At 30.2% G+C, this 21,252-nt stretch overlaps 1 protein-coding gene across 8 annotated transcripts in view; it reads right to left on the bottom strand.

Moving 5' to 3' along the window:
* Positions 1-9,094: 9,094 nt before the first annotated feature.
* Positions 9,095-21,252, bottom strand: part of Dgk (diacyl glycerol kinase 1) — a 464,938-nt gene continuing 452,780 nt past the window's right edge. For all 8 annotated transcript variants that reach the window (XM_087159924.1, XM_087159926.1, XM_087159928.1 and 5 more), the window contains exons 26-29: positions 20,993-21,113; positions 16,436-16,496; positions 15,434-15,557; positions 9,095-9,787 (exon numbers count right to left, since the gene is read on the bottom strand). In XM_087159924.1, the coding sequence (XP_087016050.1) occupies positions 15,459-15,557; positions 16,436-16,496; positions 20,993-21,113 (281 nt within the window). In that variant the 3' untranslated portion in view covers positions 9,095-9,787; positions 15,434-15,458. The remainder of the gene's footprint in view (positions 9,788-15,433; positions 15,558-16,435; positions 16,497-20,992; positions 21,114-21,252) is intronic.

Here is a 21,252-nt window from a genome sequence, read left to right as displayed (position 1 = left end):
TGAGTAAAAAAAAGTTTGTAATACACTTATTTCTAATTTTTATACATTATGCAAATTTAATGACTGAAAATTATCGATATTGCAGTTCTTTTATTGCTATTAATATTATTTTTTTTTAACGGGAATAGAGTCGTTGGATACGCTATTCTGCCACTGGAGACTTGAAGCAATAACATTTTATGAACTTCACATTCATATGCATGTCCCAGAGTAATTGCTTGCCAATGTGCCAGTTATTTCTGAATATGCGTACAGTCAGCAAAAAAAAAAAGATATCACCCTGAATAACTTTTGTTCTAATGATCGGATTTTCACGATCTAAGTGTCAATCTTAATGGTTCCCGGGGGTGACCTCAAATATGCTAATTAATTAGTGCTAACTATTAATTAAGTTACGAAATCAGACACAAAAACGTACTTTCTCTGAATAAACATGTATTTTTTTTACATATTTGGATTCCTGACCTTCAAAATAGGGGGGGTAGACAAAATTTCGAAAAAAATGGGTTGTAAATTAGGTGGCAATAAGGATTTATATATCTGGCGATGGTTTAAAAATATACCAAATTACCTCGCCATAGAAGGGGAAATAATTTATAACAACCATAAAGAAACTGAATGAATGACAAGATGGGAAAAGATAGTGCTTCTCGTTGCTAAGCAACCAAAAGAATTTTTCGCGTTGCTTTCTGGGCTTTTTTTTTTTTTTTTTTAAATCTCCTTTAAAAAGGAAATTTAAATAAATTAATAAATTATTTTTGATTCTCCAAGATTACAGAATCTTTGAATTTTTATCTGACATTATTTATTTTTTTAAAGCTGTTTTAATGTAATTTGTATGACAGTTTTGAATTAAAACCAAATTTTCATAAGTTATCATAAATTTATGAAGGGTTGTAGGGTTAAATGCTTTTGCCCCTCACTTCGAGTTTCTTAGGAAAGGAAAAAAAAAAGCAATCAAGCAAAGGTGGACCTGAAAAAAGATAGTTATTCTGATGCATAATCGCAAAATTTTATAGAAATCACGGTATTTATTTTCGATAAAATTGTAAAACTTAATAAATGTTATATGGCATTTTAAAAGCATTTTGATATATATATATATATATATATATATATATATATATATATATATATATATATATATATATATATATATATATATATATATATATATATATATATATCATAATAAATAAAAACAAAAAAAAAACACGAAAAAAATTACGAAAAATAATAAGTTTTATTTATTGCGCATAAGCTGCAAGTAAATAGAACTCATAAAATAAGTAAATAAGTTCAAAATGTAGAAAAAACTTGGGAAAAATTACAGAACAATAAAAAAGGGGGGAAGAAAAATAATAATAAAAAATAAAACTGCAAGAAACCGGAAAAAAAATTCCGAAAAAAGGATTTATTTTATTTTAGTAGTTGTTTAACAAAACAAGGCATATCGAACATTTTCCTGATATAGCAATATTTTTTTAAACTGTGCAAAAGTTGAGAAATCATACAAACAACTTTTAAAGAAAATATTTTCAACTTTTTAAGACAAAAGGGTAACTTAAAAGGGTTAGCGCACAAGATTAACTTTGAATGTTGAATTAAAATTGCATGCCCATAGTTTTTTGTTCATTTAAAAAACAAAACAATCTGTTAAATTTTTCCCCTGTGCGCACATACGCATTTACTTTTCATTACTCGAATAAATAAGAAGCAATAAAAAAAATAAAATTAAAAATTTATCTTCATTTTTCGTAAACAATAGTATTTTTAGTAAATAGTCAGCTGTTCTGCTTCGAATGATATTGTGTGTGATCAGTAGAATATTTTTAATTTCTTAACAAGATTTAATTCTCAGATAGCTGGCAATAATTCTAAGTTTTCTTTCAATAAGAACTTAGCAATAATTTAAAAAGTAATTTTATTTTAAAGAAAAACATAAATTAAAGTACTTAAATGATTGATTAGTATATTATTGGAAAAAAATATACATAATAGAATTTAAAAAAAATTGCATTAAAATTCAATAAAAAAGTTAGAAAAATAATTCTGCGAAACACGCACAGATAGGTAATTTACAAATTTATTTTAAGATTAAGGCGATATATAAGATGTAAAGAAGTTTTAAAAAACTCTACTCTAAACTCAGCTGCACGACAGCCCATGGAGGGCCAAGGCCTACTGTGCCCACCTCAGTTTTCTGGACCTAGGGTTCTGGGGTGCAGGAGCAGATGTTCCGGTCAGGTGGTCAGCCGAACGCGGAACCCCCAGTGTTTAGTTCCCAATCATGCTTCGTATTTATTTATCGACCCACTGAAGGGATGAAAGGCTGAGTCAGCCTTGCCCGGCCCGAGGAACGACATCGCGAAGCGCTACCGCTCAGCCACCGGGCGAAGTTTTAAGATGATTAAAAATGTTGACTACGCATTCGTATTAATGATTATAAAATATATATTCAAGAAATTGATAAATATATTATTCCAAATCTATGCATACGTATGTATATTATTGAAATTGTATCAGTTATTGAAAAAGAAAATCAAAAATTAAAAAATAATCACATTAAGTAAGCACAATCTGGTGCATAATCATATTCTATCAGATGCACGCCTTTATAAAACTAGACATTCGTTGAATAAAGTGTTTTTTATTCAAAATGCTTTATTCATAATTTCTTTACTGAATTACAAATAAATTATTAAATGACTAAAAAGAAACATCGTATTTTATAGTTTGAAAGAAATAAAAATAAAAAGATTAGCAAACGATTATTAGCGAAAAAAATATGAATGAAATTTTACACTACGCGCGCGAAGTCAAGTTCCTCGCAAGTTTATCACATTTTAAATATTAATCGCCCCATTTAATCATTTTTTTATTGTCGCCAAATTATTTTTTTAAAAATAATTAATTTTAATTTTTTTCAGATTCTAATAAATAAAAACAGTTGAAACTTTAGATTTTTCTATTGAAAAATATGTAGATTATTATGGTATAAAAAAATTCATACCTTATAATTCAATATTTTTTCATCCTCACTTTAATTAAATAATAAAAAATAATAAATAAATATTAAAAATTATTTTTTTCATGAAATTATCTTTGGGTAAATGAGTCTTATGAGTGGGTGCAATTGTTTTTTGAATTGCTTCATTAGTTTTGAAAATATGACTGAAAACGCAAAAAGCGAAATTAACATTAAGGGGTACGAACTTTGGATCGCTCTCCTGACCAAACTATGGGGACCACATTTCCCAGATTGCGGCTACCCCCTATATTTTGAAGGTCAGGAATCCAAATATGTAAAAAAAAATACATGTTTATTCAGAGAAAGTACGTTTTTGTGTCTGATTTCGTAACTTAATTAATAGTTAGCACTAATTAATTAGTATATTTGAGGTCACCCCCGGGAACCATTAAGATTGACACTTAGATCGTGAAAATCCGTTCATTAGAACAAAAGTTATTCAGGGTGATATCTTTTTTTTTTTGCTGACTGTACATAAAAGTGAAGAACAATGTAGATTTTCACGTCGTATTAAGCACGTTTTCGAAGTTCATTGTACGCAGGAGCAACGAAGAACCGAAGCATTTCTGCAATTTTTCGCGTTGCACAGAACTTGCGTGTGGATACTAAGTAAAAGCAAGCTAAATTCATCTATTGCCATAAATCTGAATCATTTTTAGTGTACGTTTAACTTTTTCGCTTGCCTGGAGTTTTGTTAAGTTATTCTTGTTATATTGTTAAAGAAACTGCAGAACATATGTGTGACTGCTTCGCGAAAATGCTAAATTTCTCCATTGATCTAAATCTCAAACATTTTTATTATACGTTCAACTCTTTCGCCTGCCGGATGGTTTGCAAAGTCAATTATTGTAGTTTGGTAACAGAAAAGCTTACACATTATTTGGATTATACATGAAAATATACGGTAATTTGAATGAATAGAATCAAAAATATTGCCATTATATCGGGAATGAAACCCTTTTTGAATGAAACCTTCAGTTCCTCAGTATTAAATACCATTAAGTGAGAAGTGCAGATATCTTTAAAATAATGTGCGTGAAGAAATTAAAATTATATTTACAAAATAAATGACAGAATGAACAAAGTTCGAACTAAATTACTTTTGCCTTTTGCATGATGCATCTAATCTGCATTCTAACTAAAAGATTTACAGTGCTTTTAGACTAAGAAAATACAATAATTCTATGACTATAAAAGTCATGAAAGTTTACTTTTTGAAAGTTTTGCTCCATTGTTCCCAGTACGATTTCAGTTCAAAAATTATTTGTCACAAATGTAACAGTATATCATAAACAAATGATTTCAACATAATACATTACTAATAAAATACATTTAAGATGTACAAGAGCTACTTTCAAGAACAAGGTCATTTGTGAAATTTTGCACTAAAAATACACTCAGAAGCTCTGAATTTGCAATCATTGGAAAACCATCATTAAATATCATGAAATATTAAGAAAATGGTGTTTTTTTAAATGTTTAAAACACTGTACATCTATAGCGATATAAAAATTTTTCATAACATTAACCCTTTTAATACGAATGTTTTTTTTTTCAATTAAAAAAAAAAAAAGAAAAATGAGAATAAAAAAAGACGAGTTCTGTAACATGAAACAAACAGAGTGTGCTCCAAATTTTTCAAACAGTTTAAATCATTGCCATTCGTAAAAAGTTAAAATCTTTTAATTTGTTTAACACCAAAGAGGACATATTTCCCCTTTCTTTTCCATGGACACAAACGAATTAAAGCTCTATAAAATGCTTAAATAACACACTTTTAGCTGTAATGGAAATATAAAGCAGTGTGTTAACTGTATTTTTATTGTAATATTTTTACTGAAATGGAAATTCATTTGAATCTATGCATTGAGAATATGATTGTTGCCATTCACGCAAATCAAATGCAATGGGAATCGACACTAAGTTCCGAAAAATGACGGTTCGAATATTATTACTCATTAAAAATTTCAACCCAGTTCTATCTCTCAGAAATATATTGAAATAGCTTGAAAAAAATATTACAAAATAAAGAATTATGATGGAGTAACTATTGCGGATTCAATCTACAGTTGCAACGTGCGAGAAAAATTGAATTCATTGATAGTTGATTGATTTTTTATTTCTAAATTGATTGATCAAATTGTAATATTTGAAATTCACTATATCCAGCGTTTTGGATTGATACGTAATTTATTATGTTTATTGTAGTAGTCAGCTTTTTTAGTGCTTTATACGTTGTTTCCTAATTCATCCTAATTATTGCTTAAAAGAGCTGACGAGTTTTTTTTTTCTTCTCAAATATAGAACTGCTGTGCAATAGAAAAATCAACGTAAGCGACAAAAAATTAAAAATTGAGATTTTTATATATTTGACATCTCTGTATGATAAACTAGATATGCTGCAAAAATACTTTTTTTTTCTAAAATAAATTTTGTTTTCATCAGTTTTGTAAAATTCTATTATAGCGTTGAAAAAAGTTGTCAAGTCACTTTTTTCGGAATCTATCATGAAGCAAAGATAGGTTGTTTTTTCAATTGTACGGCAGAGATATGGTTCGATTTTTATCGGACAAAATTTGTAAGCAAGTCCGAGATTAATTTTGTAATAATTTTATAAATCTAAAATATTATAAATTTAAAATAAAAAAAATCCTTGCAGAAAATTGACACGATAATATGGTTTAAGGTGCCAGCATTATAGTTCAATGTTGAATCCATTTTTCTGAGAGTGTAGTACTAAGAATAAATAAAAATGCGATTTTCAAGCAAATTTTCTCGATGCGTTAATGAAATTTGTCTAAGAGAATAAAATTAAAAAAATTTTTTTTACAGCAAGTTAGCACGATATTACGGTTCAATGTTGAACCGATTTCTCTGATAATTTAGTACTAAATAAATTGAAACACCATTTTTTGCAGCAAATTTGCACGATATTACGGGTTAACGTTGAACAGGTTTTTCTGAAAGCGTGAAATTTAAAATAAATCGTTGCAACAAATTAGTACGATATTATGATTCAGGTTACAAAATTATGCTTCAGTTTAAAATGTATTTTTCCGAGAGTGTAGTACTCGAAATAAATCAAAACATCATTTTGTACATAACTTCCACGATTATTATGGCTTAGCTTTGAACAGATTTTTCGGAGAGTGAAGATTTTAAACTACATCGTAGCAGCAAATTAGCACGATAGTTTGGACCAGAGTACCAATATTATTGAACAGATTTTTCTGAGAATGTAGTTCTTAGAACAAATTGAAACACCATTTTGCAGCAAATTCGGACGATATTACGGTTGAACCGATTTTTCAGCAAATTTAGTATCAAATAAATCAAAGCACCATTTTCTTGCAGCGAATTCAGACGATATTATGGATTAACGTTGAACGGAGTTTTATGAGAGGGTAGTATTTAAAGCCATTCGAAACACTATTTTGAGGCAAATTAGCATAACATTATGGTTCAACGTAGAACCGATTTTTCTGAGAGAGTAGTAATTAATAAATCGAAGCACCATTTTGCAGCATATTGATCTATTATTATGGTTCAAGGTACCAATACAAAAGTTGAATCGGATTTTCTTTGAGAGAAGGATTTGGAATGAATCGAAACACCATTTTCTTTCTCACTCATCGATATTCAATGATAACTTTTAAGGTTAAGGTTCAAACTATCCTTGGTCATCAAATTCTTATTATATAACAGTCAAAAGTGAACAGTAAGGAATAGTTAAACAGGCATTTAATGTATGGAATGGTCAATTGATATATCAATATTTTGGCACCATAGTTAAAAACTTGAAAATGTTTATTAACAAGCAGTTTAAATATACTTTAGCAATACGTTCTTTTTTTACAGATAAACTTTAACAGAAAATGTCATCTTAAGTTTTCAAGTTTAGTTCGCATTATTTGTGATTACAGATGAATCTGTATTTCATAAGTGCTTAGATAACTCAATAAAAAGTGTTACATAATTTAGATTCATTAACTATCACACAATATGATTACATTGTTATGACCTAGTCATATAAAGGATACTAGTGACTTTTTCTAATGATATTGATATGGTTGGTTTGTTAAATTTAGTTACATTATAATAAAGCAAATTTCAAGAATTATGTTTTTTGGAACAAATACTGGGCTATTATGCAAAAACAGCCATGCAACAAGGTATGTGATCAAAACAAAATATTCCGACATAAGTAAGACTTCACGAGAAAAATATTTACAAAATTGTACCACTTTATTATGATTTTTAAATAACATTCTTTATTAAGGAGAAACCTTATGAGGAAACTTTTTTTAAAATTGTTTTTATTTTTTGCTGCCAAAAATGCAACGCCCAGTGAAGCTTCAACGTAAACAGTGCTGCGATGTTCAAAATCCTATGAAAATTATAAAATTTACAGATTTATTGTTTGATCGATCAGACAATAAAACGTGATAAAGACATTTAAATGTCCTTTATCACTATTTTAGTTTGTCAGTGAAAATTCAAATCGCTCGATCAAAGAATAGACCCGAAAGTATGCAGCTTGCATCTTTTTTTCCTTTTAAATCGGAAAATGAGATTTTTTGTTCGTTATTTGCAGCAAATTTTCTTCAAGAATGCCCTGTTATTAGAAATACTTTCTTCAAGAGACATTCACTTAATTTCCAAGTTTTGGCATCATTTTTATTGCATAAATTGTACTGCCAAATGAAATCCCGTTTTGAACTATTTTCGATATTCGAAGTCATCAGAAAATTATAACATTAACAGGAATATTCTCTGAATAGAAGATAATAAGCATAAGTGCTAGGTTGCGTCAGAATAGAGATTTCTTAAATAAATTAGGTGTGATTTGTCAGTTATCTCAATTTTAAATGTCAGTTATCTCAAATTTAAAGAATAGACCTAAAAGTATGGAGCTGTACGAAATGTCTCGTTCTTTTTTTAAACCGGAAAACAAGTTCTTTTTATCTGTTTGCAAATTTTCTTCAACAATGACTGATTATTACAAATATTTTTTTTCACTGTGTTGTATCCATTCAATTCGGAAGCTATATTAATAAACTATTACAAAAATTGTTTTGCTCTGGAGTGTTTTTTCATAGCAAAGTAAAGGGGGAAAAAACTACATTTCCTCAGGTGAAAAAACACCCAGGTTTTAATTTCGATAAGGCGATTTTAACAATTTTTTTTCAAAAGAATTAATAAAATTATTGGTTTACGAGTAGCGGACTTGCCCAATCAGAAAACGTTCGAGATATGATAGTGTTTAGCTAATACTTCGTTTAATAGCTTTAATTCGTTCATAACCGTGATCACATATACCTGATGACAGGACTCTATCTCCATCTCCCTTTGCAGCTCCAGATATCATATATGAGACGAGTTTTTCCAATTCCAGCGGTCCGTAACCACGCGGACGTGACTTCAATTTCGAACGTTTATTTAAATTTTTAAACAACAATAGACGGCGGTTATATTTTAGAATGTTTCACATGGGATTGATATTCAATCTGCGATTTCGGAACCGAGTAATTTAATTTTATTTGATCCGGGGTATTTAAACATGTATACAATTGTCGGGAAGATGTGATACGTGAACTACTGGGTTTTTGTTTATATTTTGATGGAATGGGAAAGGGATGTTATGCCTATTGGTTTATGTGATATCTTATGGGTCAGTTTCGTAATTCTTTTTAAACATCGTGAACAATTTATGACCGGTTATTATTAAGGAACTATAGAAGATAATAAACTGTAAATTTCAGTATATTTAACCGCAGTATGATTTTATATGAATTTTTAAATGAAATTAAGGTCAACGGCGCTCGCATGCGTACGTATGCTCTCGAAGCATGGTGACCGAGGGGAAGTGCTACTTTCTCCTTTTGCTGGTTCTTAATCTTATTTCGTTATAATCTTGATTTTTGAATAAAGAAAAAAAAAACTGTTTCTAGGGCACTACATCAAAAACACTATTTCTTCATTTTATTTCTTCATAATCTTTACTTCCAAACATTGGAGAAAAAAAAAAGAATGATACAAGAGCACTATTTTTTCATCATTTCATTTCTTTACAATCTTGACGTTCGAATATCGAAAAAAAAAACTATTTCAAGGGCCCAAGATCGAAAAAACTATTTCTTCATTTTATTTCTTTATTATTTTGACTTTCGAATATTGAAAAAAAAAAAAGTCTTTCAAGAGTACTAGATTAAAGCCATCATTATTTTTCTTCCTATTTCCTTACAATCTTGATTTTCGAATATTGAAAAAAAAAAAAAAAAAAAAAAAAACGAACAAGGAACTGTTTCAAGGGCACTAGATTATACAAAAACCCAAATTATGCAAAAATGAAAGTATCACCGATTTGACAATTTTTAAGTTAGGGTTCCTCCTTGACAGTGGCATCGAATGTTACTGCTTGAGTCACACTATTTCTCTATGTCACTACAGAATGAAAGTTAACAATGAAATGGATGAGAATCGTTCACAAAAGTGAATATCTTATAAATATGGTTATTCTTACAGTACATAACAAATAGGAATATAATATAAGGAGGATATACATAAGTGAAGCTATTTTGTACATTTCTTTGTACACAACTATTGATACACTGACCATGAAAAACTTGAATTAAAAGATGATAAAAAAATGAAAGAAAATACTGCTTGTTTCTGAGATTCATGTGCCTTACGCTTGTTTTCATTTATTATTGTAGAAATTGAAGCACTGTCCAGAAATATCTATTGATTTGCTATCTGAAAAGATTAAAAAAAATTATTGAAACATGTAAGACATACAGTATTTTGTGAATTTTTTAAAAATCTATTTTTTCTTCACATTTGCAACATTTGTTCAAGCATATGTTACAGTTTAAGTGTATAAATAAGTTATTTCACTGGTTATCTAGTTAATGTGTTAACTAAGTTAATGTGTTATCTAGTTAATGTGTTAACTGAGTTAAAACTATAATAAGAAGAATTAAACGGTTTAAAATATTATTACAACTAGCCCTTTCTGTGACGTATTTTTTTTCCTCCGAATTTCCGATCTAAAAAAAGCATTTTTTTATTCTTTAATATTAATATATGTTCTATCCTGATTTCGAAAATGTAAAATATGTTTGTCAACAAGGAATTTTTTGCTTGACTTATAGGTGGTGAAATGTTCCGTCCAATGATCTCCCGTTTTCCCTGCAAGGCACCCAAGTTTTGACTTAAACACTCTGGTAACATATTTATTAACTCTATTGCTTTAAGGTGTTTAAGATAAATATCTGCATGAAATAACCATTAAAAAAGAAAAAAATTATTTTGGGAAATAAATTTTACTTGATATATCAAGACTATCATCTTCCGATTGAGAGATAATGAATTCATATTCTCGGACTCACTCTTTGAATATATCATAACTATTTTGACATGCAACAGGTAACACTAATGAAAGCGAAACTACAGAAAGTACAAAATGAGTTTGATTTCAATTCAAGGCGAAAAATCAAACTGCGAAAATTATGAAGAAATTGGGACTAGTTGCGCCGTCTTTTAGTAGTAGTTAGAGATACAAATATAATTGCGAGATTTAAAGAGACGTGTAAGTAGCGACGAATTCAATTTCAATAATGCAATTTTTTTTTCGTCGCATGAAATACGACGTCAACCCTACGGGCACAAAAACGCCAAAAGTATGAGATGTGACGCCGACAAATAAGGGGTTAAAGAAACTAACATAAAGTCATATATTTATTTTTTAGTGTCTAAAGAATTAGCTTAATACAATCAACAAATTAGCTGGTAAAATAAGGAATACTATCTCTTGAACTTTGATATGGACTAAGTTAATGCGTCTATCACCTAGCTTAACAGCGGAAAACATTTGATTCCGCACTTTAATGGGTTACACTAGTCAATCGCTGCAGGTTAGTTAAATAATAGACATATTAATGGCTTTCGAGCTTTAGCGGTAACACATAAGATCATATTTCGTAACGAAAGAGTAGAAATTCCAATGAAAGAGTCAGAAAAGTATATTGGCGAAATAAGCCTTCATAAATTACAATAGTTGTTTTTGCAACAAAAAAAGTGCAGACACCATACCTTTTTCAATTTCTAACCGATTTGATTTAAAATCTTACAGTTATATATGCACTACAATTTTCGCTTGAGGTTGTTGTTTTGATTAAGGTTATAGCTTTTGCCTGTACTGAGACAAACTTAACCTACAAACATTGTTTATACTGCAACGGCCACCAAAAGATGGCGCTGCACGCGCTGATTTACAATCAAAATCACAAACACCTCTCCTTCACATTGGTACGATGTGCAATGTTCCGCCACTATGGAATAATTTAAATTAATATTGATTACAATCTTGTTAAAAAGGACAAACGATTCAATTAAAAGTATGAAGAATTCAGTCATATTTAAACAGGAAAGCGATTCTGAAAACTTATATTGTTAAAAAAATTTTTAAAAGAAAAGAAGAAGAAAAAAATCAGTTTAGTTCACTAATTCACTTGTGATAACAACATTTTTATCATTTAAACATTTTTATTTTAAGCCTTCGTCATATTTCTGCTTCTTTTATTTTTTCAGAGTCTATATTTCTAATTTTTACACTCGTTAACAGGGTTGCTACAGAAAAAAAATGAACAAAATATTTGCTTTTAGTAGCCTAAAGCATGAAAATAGTTGCTGAAAACTATAAAAATAGTTGCTTAAATGAAAATTTTTTTTTTCAATAATATGAAAATTTTATTAAATGACTTGATTGTCATATACCATGATCCTTTTAGTCAAGTTGGTGTCAAATATGATAATTTTTAAATAAACGTTAGTGTTCTAGCACTAAATTTTTATATCGAAAAAATTAGTATATTTGCAGAAAACTAAATACTTTCCATTGCTAGAGAATTCACTAAAAAAACACTTTTTCATTAAAAAAGAAACATACTTTTTCTAAAAAAATTCGTAGTAGTAGACAAAGTAGACTTACAATGGAATCTGAGCAAATTGAGCGCATTAAAAAGTGATGCCTCAAATTTGCAATTCAAAATTTTCAACATATTTTACTTTTTAAGAAAAAAAAATTAATTGTGTTTAGAATCTCCCGTCGGCTGCAGGTTGTCAACCCAATTTATGCTAAAAAACGTAGTTAGGAGTACAGACAAGTCTCCCAATAGTCGTTTTTCCTGAAAATAGTTGCTTTTTAAGGCAAAAAAAAAGTTGAAATAGTCGCCTCAGGCTGAAAATAGTTGCAAATAGTCGCATTTGAGTCAACTGTGTCAACTCTGTTTAAAGATAATGTAAAAATATTTTTATATATTAAAATTATGCGGAAAATTTCTTCACCTCGCTCATAAATAGTTGATAATTATTTTTAGGAACTTAAACTTTTGTCTTCTTTTATAAATACTTCGTAGCAGAGGATAAATAATTTATGACTTTTATCGTTTTTGACCTTTTACATATTTCTAACATTTGAAAGTTGTGCAAAATAATATTAGATTTTTTGATGCAATCTATTATTATGTATTCTTGGGTTGTTTTTATTGTTTCTTATATTGTATGTGTTCGCGTAGTATTTGAGTAATTAAGTAGCAGAAAAATATGCCAAATTTAGCGATAAAAAGCGTTATTTGGTAATAACATTAGAAAATAACGTGAACAGGAGGGAAGAGCCTTGATAATGCTTAAAGTATAATTTACGCCAAGTTTAATTGAATGATAAACTGAAATTGCAATAAAATAGTCGAAAACCCAAAAATTGTGTCAGTTGTTCAACAACGGTTACTAAATATAAAATGAAATTATGCTGCAGAGAGCCGTGGTGGCTCAAGGGATTGAGCGCTAGCCTCCCAAAGAAGTGATCTGGGTTTGAATCCCAGCGATGGCAGGTGGAGACGAATTCCGCATCCGGCTCCCACCGATCACAGTGCTGACGTAAAATATCCTTAGTGGTAGACGAATCATGTGTGAGAGTCCATTTGTCGTCAGGCTAACCGTGTGAGGTTTTCTTCTCCATGCAGCCAAATACTGGTTAGTTCCATCAAAAATACCTCCACGAAGGTAAATTCCCCCCAATACTTGATCCAGAAGTTCCCCTGTCTTCTGGATTGGATTCAAAATGACAAGGCTACGAAGTTTAACATTAGTAACCGTAAACTCAAAACTTGCGCCGGTTGTTCAACGACGGGCTGTTTTAAAATAAAATAAAATAGGTTGTTAAATTTTGAATGTAATTGGTTGAAAATTTAAATACTCTTGTCACTCCGAAAATGATGAAAAAGACTTTTTAAATGTGGAAAGATTTGAATTGATGATTTTCGTGTATTAGTACCAATCACTGGAGCGTCTAAAGTTATTTCAGAATTCTTTTCTTCATCTCTGCTTAGCACTCTTTTAGATACTTTTTAGGCAGAAAATATTGTCCTTCACTTCCTTCTACGTTTTTTTATAGTAAAGGTTACATTTTGATGAAAATAAGCCGATGCCGTCACTTGCAAATTTTGAAATTCTGTAACTGTAGCGGCGAGAGCTGTATAATCGTTTTTAACACTATTTTTGGACTCATACTTTATTACATAAATTTTCATAAAATTTTATTCTATTCTATCGAACGGGAAGCTAGCGAAGAAGTCACATATTAATGAAGTTATAGTTACTGTTATTAACAATGACATTTCTATTAAAGTATTAAGAAAGTTGTTTAAAAACAAACTGAACATAAAAAATTGGAATTTTAATTTTTAAAGTCTTTGTTTATGAAAACTAATAATTTAAATGTATGAAAACTTCGAAAAGACCGAGAAGGATTACCAAGCAAAGTAATTTGAAACTTATAAAATATTGAAACAAATTTAAAAAAACAATAATGCTACTAGTAGAAAAAGACTTAATTAAATTAATTAATTAACTCTTGCCGATAAAAAAGTATGCTTGAAATCTGAAAAAAAAAAGTGGAATTAAGGATAAAAAAATACTTAAAAAGCACGACTTACTAAAGAATTTTCTTATGGAAAGATCAAAGACCTGAAATTTTTTTCTACTATTAAGATCAAACGAAGTAAAAATAAACAAATTCCTGATTACTTTTAATCCGAAATTTTTTTCTAAGGTTGAATTATTTTAACGTATCACATTGAGAGTATGGTATTAACAACCTTAAGGAAAAAAAAAACATTGGTATGATAACATACCCAGCGAATAATTAATGTTTTCAAAAGGAGTTAATTTATATATTTTGAGTTAATTTATATAATAATAAATTGAAGATTTTCTCTATCTATGTGTTTCTTTCATAACTCCAGAACCGTTTGGGCTAGCGTCCTGAAATTCGGACAGTGGATGAAAAGAGCACTTTTAGTCCTCAATCCTAAAAATCATTCTCAAGACACGTTTGTAAAATGGAAACTCTCATTGGCTAGAACTAGACACTGATATAAATTAAACTGAGGATGATTCTGTTTATCGAGTGTTTTAATGATAAAATCAATGATGTTTGCCAGATTAGAACAACCATGAATAAAAAAAAATCGTGCTGAATTATTTTTTTTATCCGTTATGTCATATAAAGTCAATGATGAATGTGAAAGTGCTTAATATAAGTGAACGACGCCCCCAAATGAGCATTTCTGAAATTATAAGAGACTACGTGTTTAATTTTTTAAAAAATAATTATTCCTTTATAAATATTATTTATAGTAAAACTTTAAAAAGAATAATTCCATAAGATTAAGAAAGGAAAACTAATAAGTATAGGAATTTTATAATTGTAGGCAGAATTGTTTCAATTCGCTTAAAAAGTTTTCGGTTGATGGGGAAGTACGCAAAAAGTAAAATTAACATGAAGGGGTCCAAACTTTAAACCGCTCTTCTGACCAATCATATTTCTCAGATTGCGACTACCCCCTATAATTCGAGGGTCAGAAATACGAATCCGTTGAGAAAAAAAAGTGTATTTATTCAGAGAAAGTACGTTTTTGTGTCATATTTCGTAACTTAAAATATCGTCTGCACTTATTAATTAGAATATTTGAGGTCACCCCCCTTGAACCATTAAGATTGAGTCCTAGAACGTGAAGATCCGATTATTAGATCAGAAGTCATTCAGAGTGGTCGTTTTTTTTGGCGCACTGCACACATTACTGAAAACTCTTGATTTTGCACTTTAATAAAGCAATAAGTAATAATAATATGCATAGTGTCAGCTGATAACATGCATTTTATTATTACTTTTGTATTATTATTACTTGAGACAATAATATGCATATTGCTTATTTGTTTTTATACAGCCAAGTAATAAGTAATATGCATACTGAATGCATTTTGAAGTTAAGTTCACGCTATTTAAAATGTCGAGGTTCATTTTTGATGTATGGAAGAAGAAATAAAGGCTATACTCACGGAATATGATGAGAAGTTGGCACGATTATTTCCTCTTCTTGAAAAAGAAAAAAGGAAACTTTGATTTTCGAGTGGGTTGGGGAGCCATGAGCATCGTCATCTGGTTTTTCTGGCTAATGTGAATCTAAAATAAGAAAGAAAAACGTCGCATTTTAGTTGCAGAACATTTTCTTTGGCATTTTTGTTATAAAATATTCGGTTCTAAGGGTTTTGTAAAACAATTTTAATAATTAAAACAACTCTTTCGCAGATAAAAATCGATGCACTTGGAATATTTGTAACACGTTAATTTTTTTATTTCAGGGATTAAATTGTGATATAAGCATATTTTATGGGACATTTTAACTATTGTTTCAATATATCAAATTAGGATATCAATAGTTTTTTTTGTAGCCTTTAGTATTTATTTTTGATTTTTAAACTTTGATATCAATATATTTTTATAGAGTCTTAGAACAATTGGTAATCACGCAATTTAGTAAAATTTAATTTGGAATGAATCAAATAAAATTGGCAATATATTGTGACTCTAAGCATACATATCTATACAAATCCATTCAAACATATAGCATCATACTCTAGTCTAAACACATACGCTAATGTTTAGAAAGATTTTCCCCAATGGTTGTAAAATAGATATTAACTTTGTCCCAAAATTCCCAGTAAGTAATTTGATTTAACCAATACTCAAATTTTATTGTTAAGTCTCCTTTTTAATTGCTTGAATTATTTATATAACGCGATAGTCTCAATCGACTCAAGAAGTATTTATAGAATCTCTCTGGTCCTATATCTCAAAAATAAACACACCAACTTACAGCATAACAAAATTAAAAGTGAAAAAATGAATTCTATACAAATTATCAAACAGCAGCGGTCGCCATAGCAATGCATCCGCACTGCTTACTATTACTCTTGATTATTGCAGTTGAAAAGCGTGATGACGCCATCAAATTCAAACCAAAACCCATTTTGCAAATGGGTAATAACACATATACTTACAGTGCAAGGTGGCTGAATCCAAGGTTCACCGTCTATTTGCATTGGAAAACGTTTTTTCGTCCTGAAAAAAAAGCCCAAAAAACTTTAGAATTGATATACATCGGTGTTAAAAAATAACAGAATTTAAAGATCTCATCAATCATCACTAGAATCATTGCAGTATTCTATGATATTGATATTTTTTTTATAGGGGCATGCGCCTTTCACCAGAATTAACGCTCTTCCAATTGCGCATGCGCAATTCTTACATACGGGAGCGTACAGAATGCAAATTAAAAGTGAGAAATCACCCTAATATTCTTTCGTTCGGTTTCTCTTTTTTTGATTTCATGGCTAACCTCTGTTATCCCAATGTATTCTGTTATCATAATGTCATAGTCGAATTTAGAATTCTCAGACTTGTCTCCAATGTCAGGGGTCAATTACATACTGTCCATTGTCCGAGAAATCAATCTTTATGACAGTGACAGTTTGAGGGTCTGAGTAGACAACAAGTTGGATAGTCGCATACCAATAAGGGACATAATTTGCAAGTCTTAAAACGAGTCACTGTCCCTGATGTGAGGCATAAGGATAATGTCTTGGAAAAGAATGAAAATGGATATTTCAAGATTAAGCTTCGTTTTCATGGTCAATTTTGGTTTACCAGGAGTGTTTTGCATTAAATCATGATTTTCTTTTAATGGATAACAACGCGTTGTCACCTAGAGTTTTTGTTTTTTTCAATCAGGGATTTTTTGGAAACTGGAGATAGCTAAGAAATGAAGAATATATAATTTCGGTCAGGTACCCAGATCTCAACCCTGTAGAGTATGTCTGGTACGCTCTAACAAGGAGGGCAACAATAACTCACAACTCCCTTCTCTTGATCTTTAAGGGTTTAAAAACAGCAGTACGAGTAGGATCAAATGCGACAGAAAATCTTAAACTGTCATAGATTCTTTATTGAATTACGGTAGGGGTCTACGAATCACTGAAAGTACAGCCATGCTCCCGATTAACTCATTTTTCTTGTTTGATTCTGTTACGAATATTCCCTACCTTCATACTCCGAAGAGTGGTGTTGCACACGATCATGTTTGAGTATTATAACTGTTTAATTGTTATTTTGTTAGTATTGTATCAATCCTATCAAAATTAATTTAAGGCTGTTTTTCGAAGGCTCAGTCGCGTTTATTGCAACGTTTATATAACGTTTTATTGTAAAAAATATGTTGTTTTCGTAACTGCCATGAGTTTGCACAGTTGTTTATGACTGACAGGACAAGTTTAATCAATCTTTAGTCGGGGTCCTCGAAGATAGTTCTGAAAATAGAGCAAAACGTCACTATGTTTTCATTTTATTTTATAACCGTCATTGAACAACCAACTTAACAAAAATTGTTTTGATGGTTTATTCCTGACAACCGATAAGAATTCCCATTAAACCATCATGGAAATGTATAGTTTGTTGGGCAGCCGATCCAATTTTGGGTTTCTACTAATGTTCAACTCCGTAGCCTTGTAATTTTGAACCAAACCCAGAAGACAAGGAACTCCTGGATCACGTATTGGGAGAAATTGACCTTAGTGGAAGTCTTTTGGATGGATCTAACCCGCATTTGAGTTATATGGGGAGAAAAACCACAAAAAACTTCCACGGTTAGCTTGATGGCATGGGGACTCTAACCCATGATCCGTCTACCACTGAGGATATTTTATGACAGTGTAAGCCGTATGCGGAATTCGTATCGACCAGCCATCACTGGGATTCGAACCCGGTTCCATTGGAAGGCGAACTCTCTATCCCCTGAGTCATCAGTTCTCAAATGTCGCGTTTGTGATCTAATTTTGGTACTTTTCAGTTAGACAGGCGTTTCATATGACAAATGTGAAATCATTTTATAGAAAAATGCAATACTAAATTTTTTTATAGTAAGTAATGTAAAATCGTTTTTAAGATAAACTATACGCTCATATATTTTTGAAAAATTTTAATATTAGTATTACAATTTTATACACTTTGGTAACAAAAGGACATTTTTCTAAGTATCTTACAGAGTCTTAATGTCATAAAATTTGCCAAAAAACTATTCTTAAAAACTTAAAATAGAAAGTGATTCTCTTATTGAACATTTAAAAAATAGTTTGATAGAAAGATCGCATTTTGTTTATTTGTTTTCAAATACTATAAAAAAGAGTGCAAAAAACCTTTATGGAGAGGGAAAGGTTGTAAAATATTGGGTGTACAAATTAGTTCGGCCCGTTTTTCTTGTGATCAAAAATGCATTTGTTTCAGAACAAAATGAGTGAACAGATTAATCAAAGTATTGTCCATCGCTGGCTACTACTTTTTCCCACCTCTCAGTCAAATTTTCGAATTCCATCTCGAAAAAATGTCTAGTCTTTTGAGGCGTTTGGTGCCAATTTTCGATTTCTGTGAAAGAAGTAAACTGGTGACCAGCCAAATCGTGCTGCATCCGTCGGAACCACCAGTAATCAGAAGGAGCAATGTCCAGCGAATACAGCGGGTGTGGTAAGGCATCCCACTTGAACTTTTCTAAATAATTTTTAACTACTTTTGCGACATCAGGCCGACCGTTATTAGGCAGAAGAATAACTTTGACATGTCTTTGTTCGTATTCCGGCCGTTTTTCTCGTAATGCACGGCTCAAACAAATTAATTGTAGCCTATACCGATCGCCCGTAATGGCATCACCAGGTTGTAACAGCTAATAGTATACAAAACTATTAACTATTCTTCCTTCACCATTCTTGAAACGTCGAAACCATTTCCTATATGATTTATCAGTTGGAGCATTGTCACCATAAACTTCTACAAGCATTCGATGGTGTTCAGCTGTACTTTTCGTCCAATTAAAGCAGAAGCATAAAACCTCCCGCAAAAATCCCGCTTAGTTACCACAAAACTTGACATACTCAACAAAGTAAAAAACAGTGTTTTTGTATGAAACTCAAAGCGATATAAACTGAATAGTATTGACAGATGTTTAACCTCTCTGAAACCACCGAAACCAGCTGCCATCATGAAACATTTATAACAGCAGAGCCATCTCTTAAAAACGGACTGAACTAATTTGTACTCCCAATAGCTCTAAGAACATTTTGTAAAATATGAAAACTAATAACGATAATTAAAAAGGCATACAATTATGTTAGTTGAATTGGTGGCGAAACGTTTAAAATAAAAAGGAAACTAATAAGTAAGGCTGAAAGAATTGAAATGGCAGCCAAAAACATATTCAGGAAAATTGCATTCCAGACTTATTCTTAGAATGCTTTGGAGCGTGACATTCTTTTGTCAACCAGTCAGCTTTAATTCCTTTACCCAAAATCGATTACAAGTAGTGGTGTTAACTTTGATCACAATAGCCTTAGAATCTTTTGTAAATCTAATACGAAAACATGTTTATACATACTGATTAACACATCCAAAGGCATCTTGAATAAATATTTTTGGCACAGCAGACAAATAATGAGATTGAACGAAATAACCAATCTTATTTTCAAAGTACGAAGATATTCGAATAGATTATTTCCAGAAATGCATGAAAAAAAAAGAAGTTTTTTTTTTCTTCGTCCTTTTATTGTACAATAATGGGGTGTTTTTAAAAATCTGCTGCTCCTAACTTATTTTTTCCCTAAAACTTTGGAAAGACAAAAATGTTTCTTAAATTTAAAACATTATTAAACATTCTTATATAAAATTTTTTTTTTAAAAAACAAGGGTGCAGGTTTTTTTTTCCTTCTAAGCTGTTTTCATCGTAAAAAATCAATTTATTTATAAAAAAGTGTCTTATAAGTTAAAAAAACTATTCAGTTAAAATAAGCTACAAAAGTGTATATAATATAAGGGTATTTTTTGAAACATAAACGTTCTTTAAATTTAGTGAAAAAAATAGTAATTCACTTATTTTATTTTATGATTTATTTGATTTATTAATTAAAAAAAAATGTTGGAAAACTTCTTTAAATATGTTTTAAAATTTATTTATATCCAGGTTGATTTCTGACTACGAAATACGCTTAGTTTCATCAGATACCATTTAAAGCGTAATTTCGTTTAAAACGGAGAATTTCCAAAGTTCTAGAACCCAAAATTAAATAATATTAATTTAAATTATATAAGCTGGTCTCAGTGGGAACGGTAAGTTGAAGATGACAGTAAAAGATGTGAAAATATGTTTAAGATGGAAATGTTTTTCTGATTTATGCAAACTGCCTTTGCAGGAACACTTTTTGTGCATAGAATGAATATGAAAAGTTAAATAAAATTCAGGGAACTTGGAACATAAATGGATAAATTAATGCAGAATAAAAGTAGACTTATCATGTAACTGGATAAACCAGTAAAAGGGTGGGTTAAAATAAAAAGGTGGAATAATAAAAAGGTGGGTTAAATTAAAAGTAAAATTAAAAAGTTAGTAATTTAAAGGTAAAAATAAAAAGGTGGGTTAATATTGATTTTTCAATTAAATGTCTCAAACTTTTTTCAATAAACTTTGACTCGTATGTTAGTACGTCAATTGACACTATAAGTGAGGAAAAAAGATTTACCTTATCACAACAGAGGAACACTGGGCCAGCCGGCGTCCCGAAGCGCGAAGACCAGCTTTCACTTGACCTACATGCATACAATTTTCCAATCCTATTACTTCAATCATACGATCTCCTATATCTGCAAACACATAGATTGCACATGATTTGACATAAATCAGTGAATCTTAAATTCATTTTAACAACTGTTTGTCTTTGAGTCTATTTTCGCTATTACGTTATGTGTTTTCAGAAGCATTGCAATACATATTTCATAAAAA

This window comes from Parasteatoda tepidariorum, chromosome 3 (assembly GCF_982258835.1).
Source record: "Parasteatoda tepidariorum strain Cologne lab strain chromosome 3, Ptep-v5.0, whole genome shotgun sequence".
Taxonomy (NCBI): Eukaryota; Metazoa; Arthropoda; class Arachnida; order Araneae; family Theridiidae; genus Parasteatoda; species Parasteatoda tepidariorum.
Note: the sequence above shows the minus strand (reverse complement) of the source record. Positions and strands in the feature narration are given on the sequence as shown.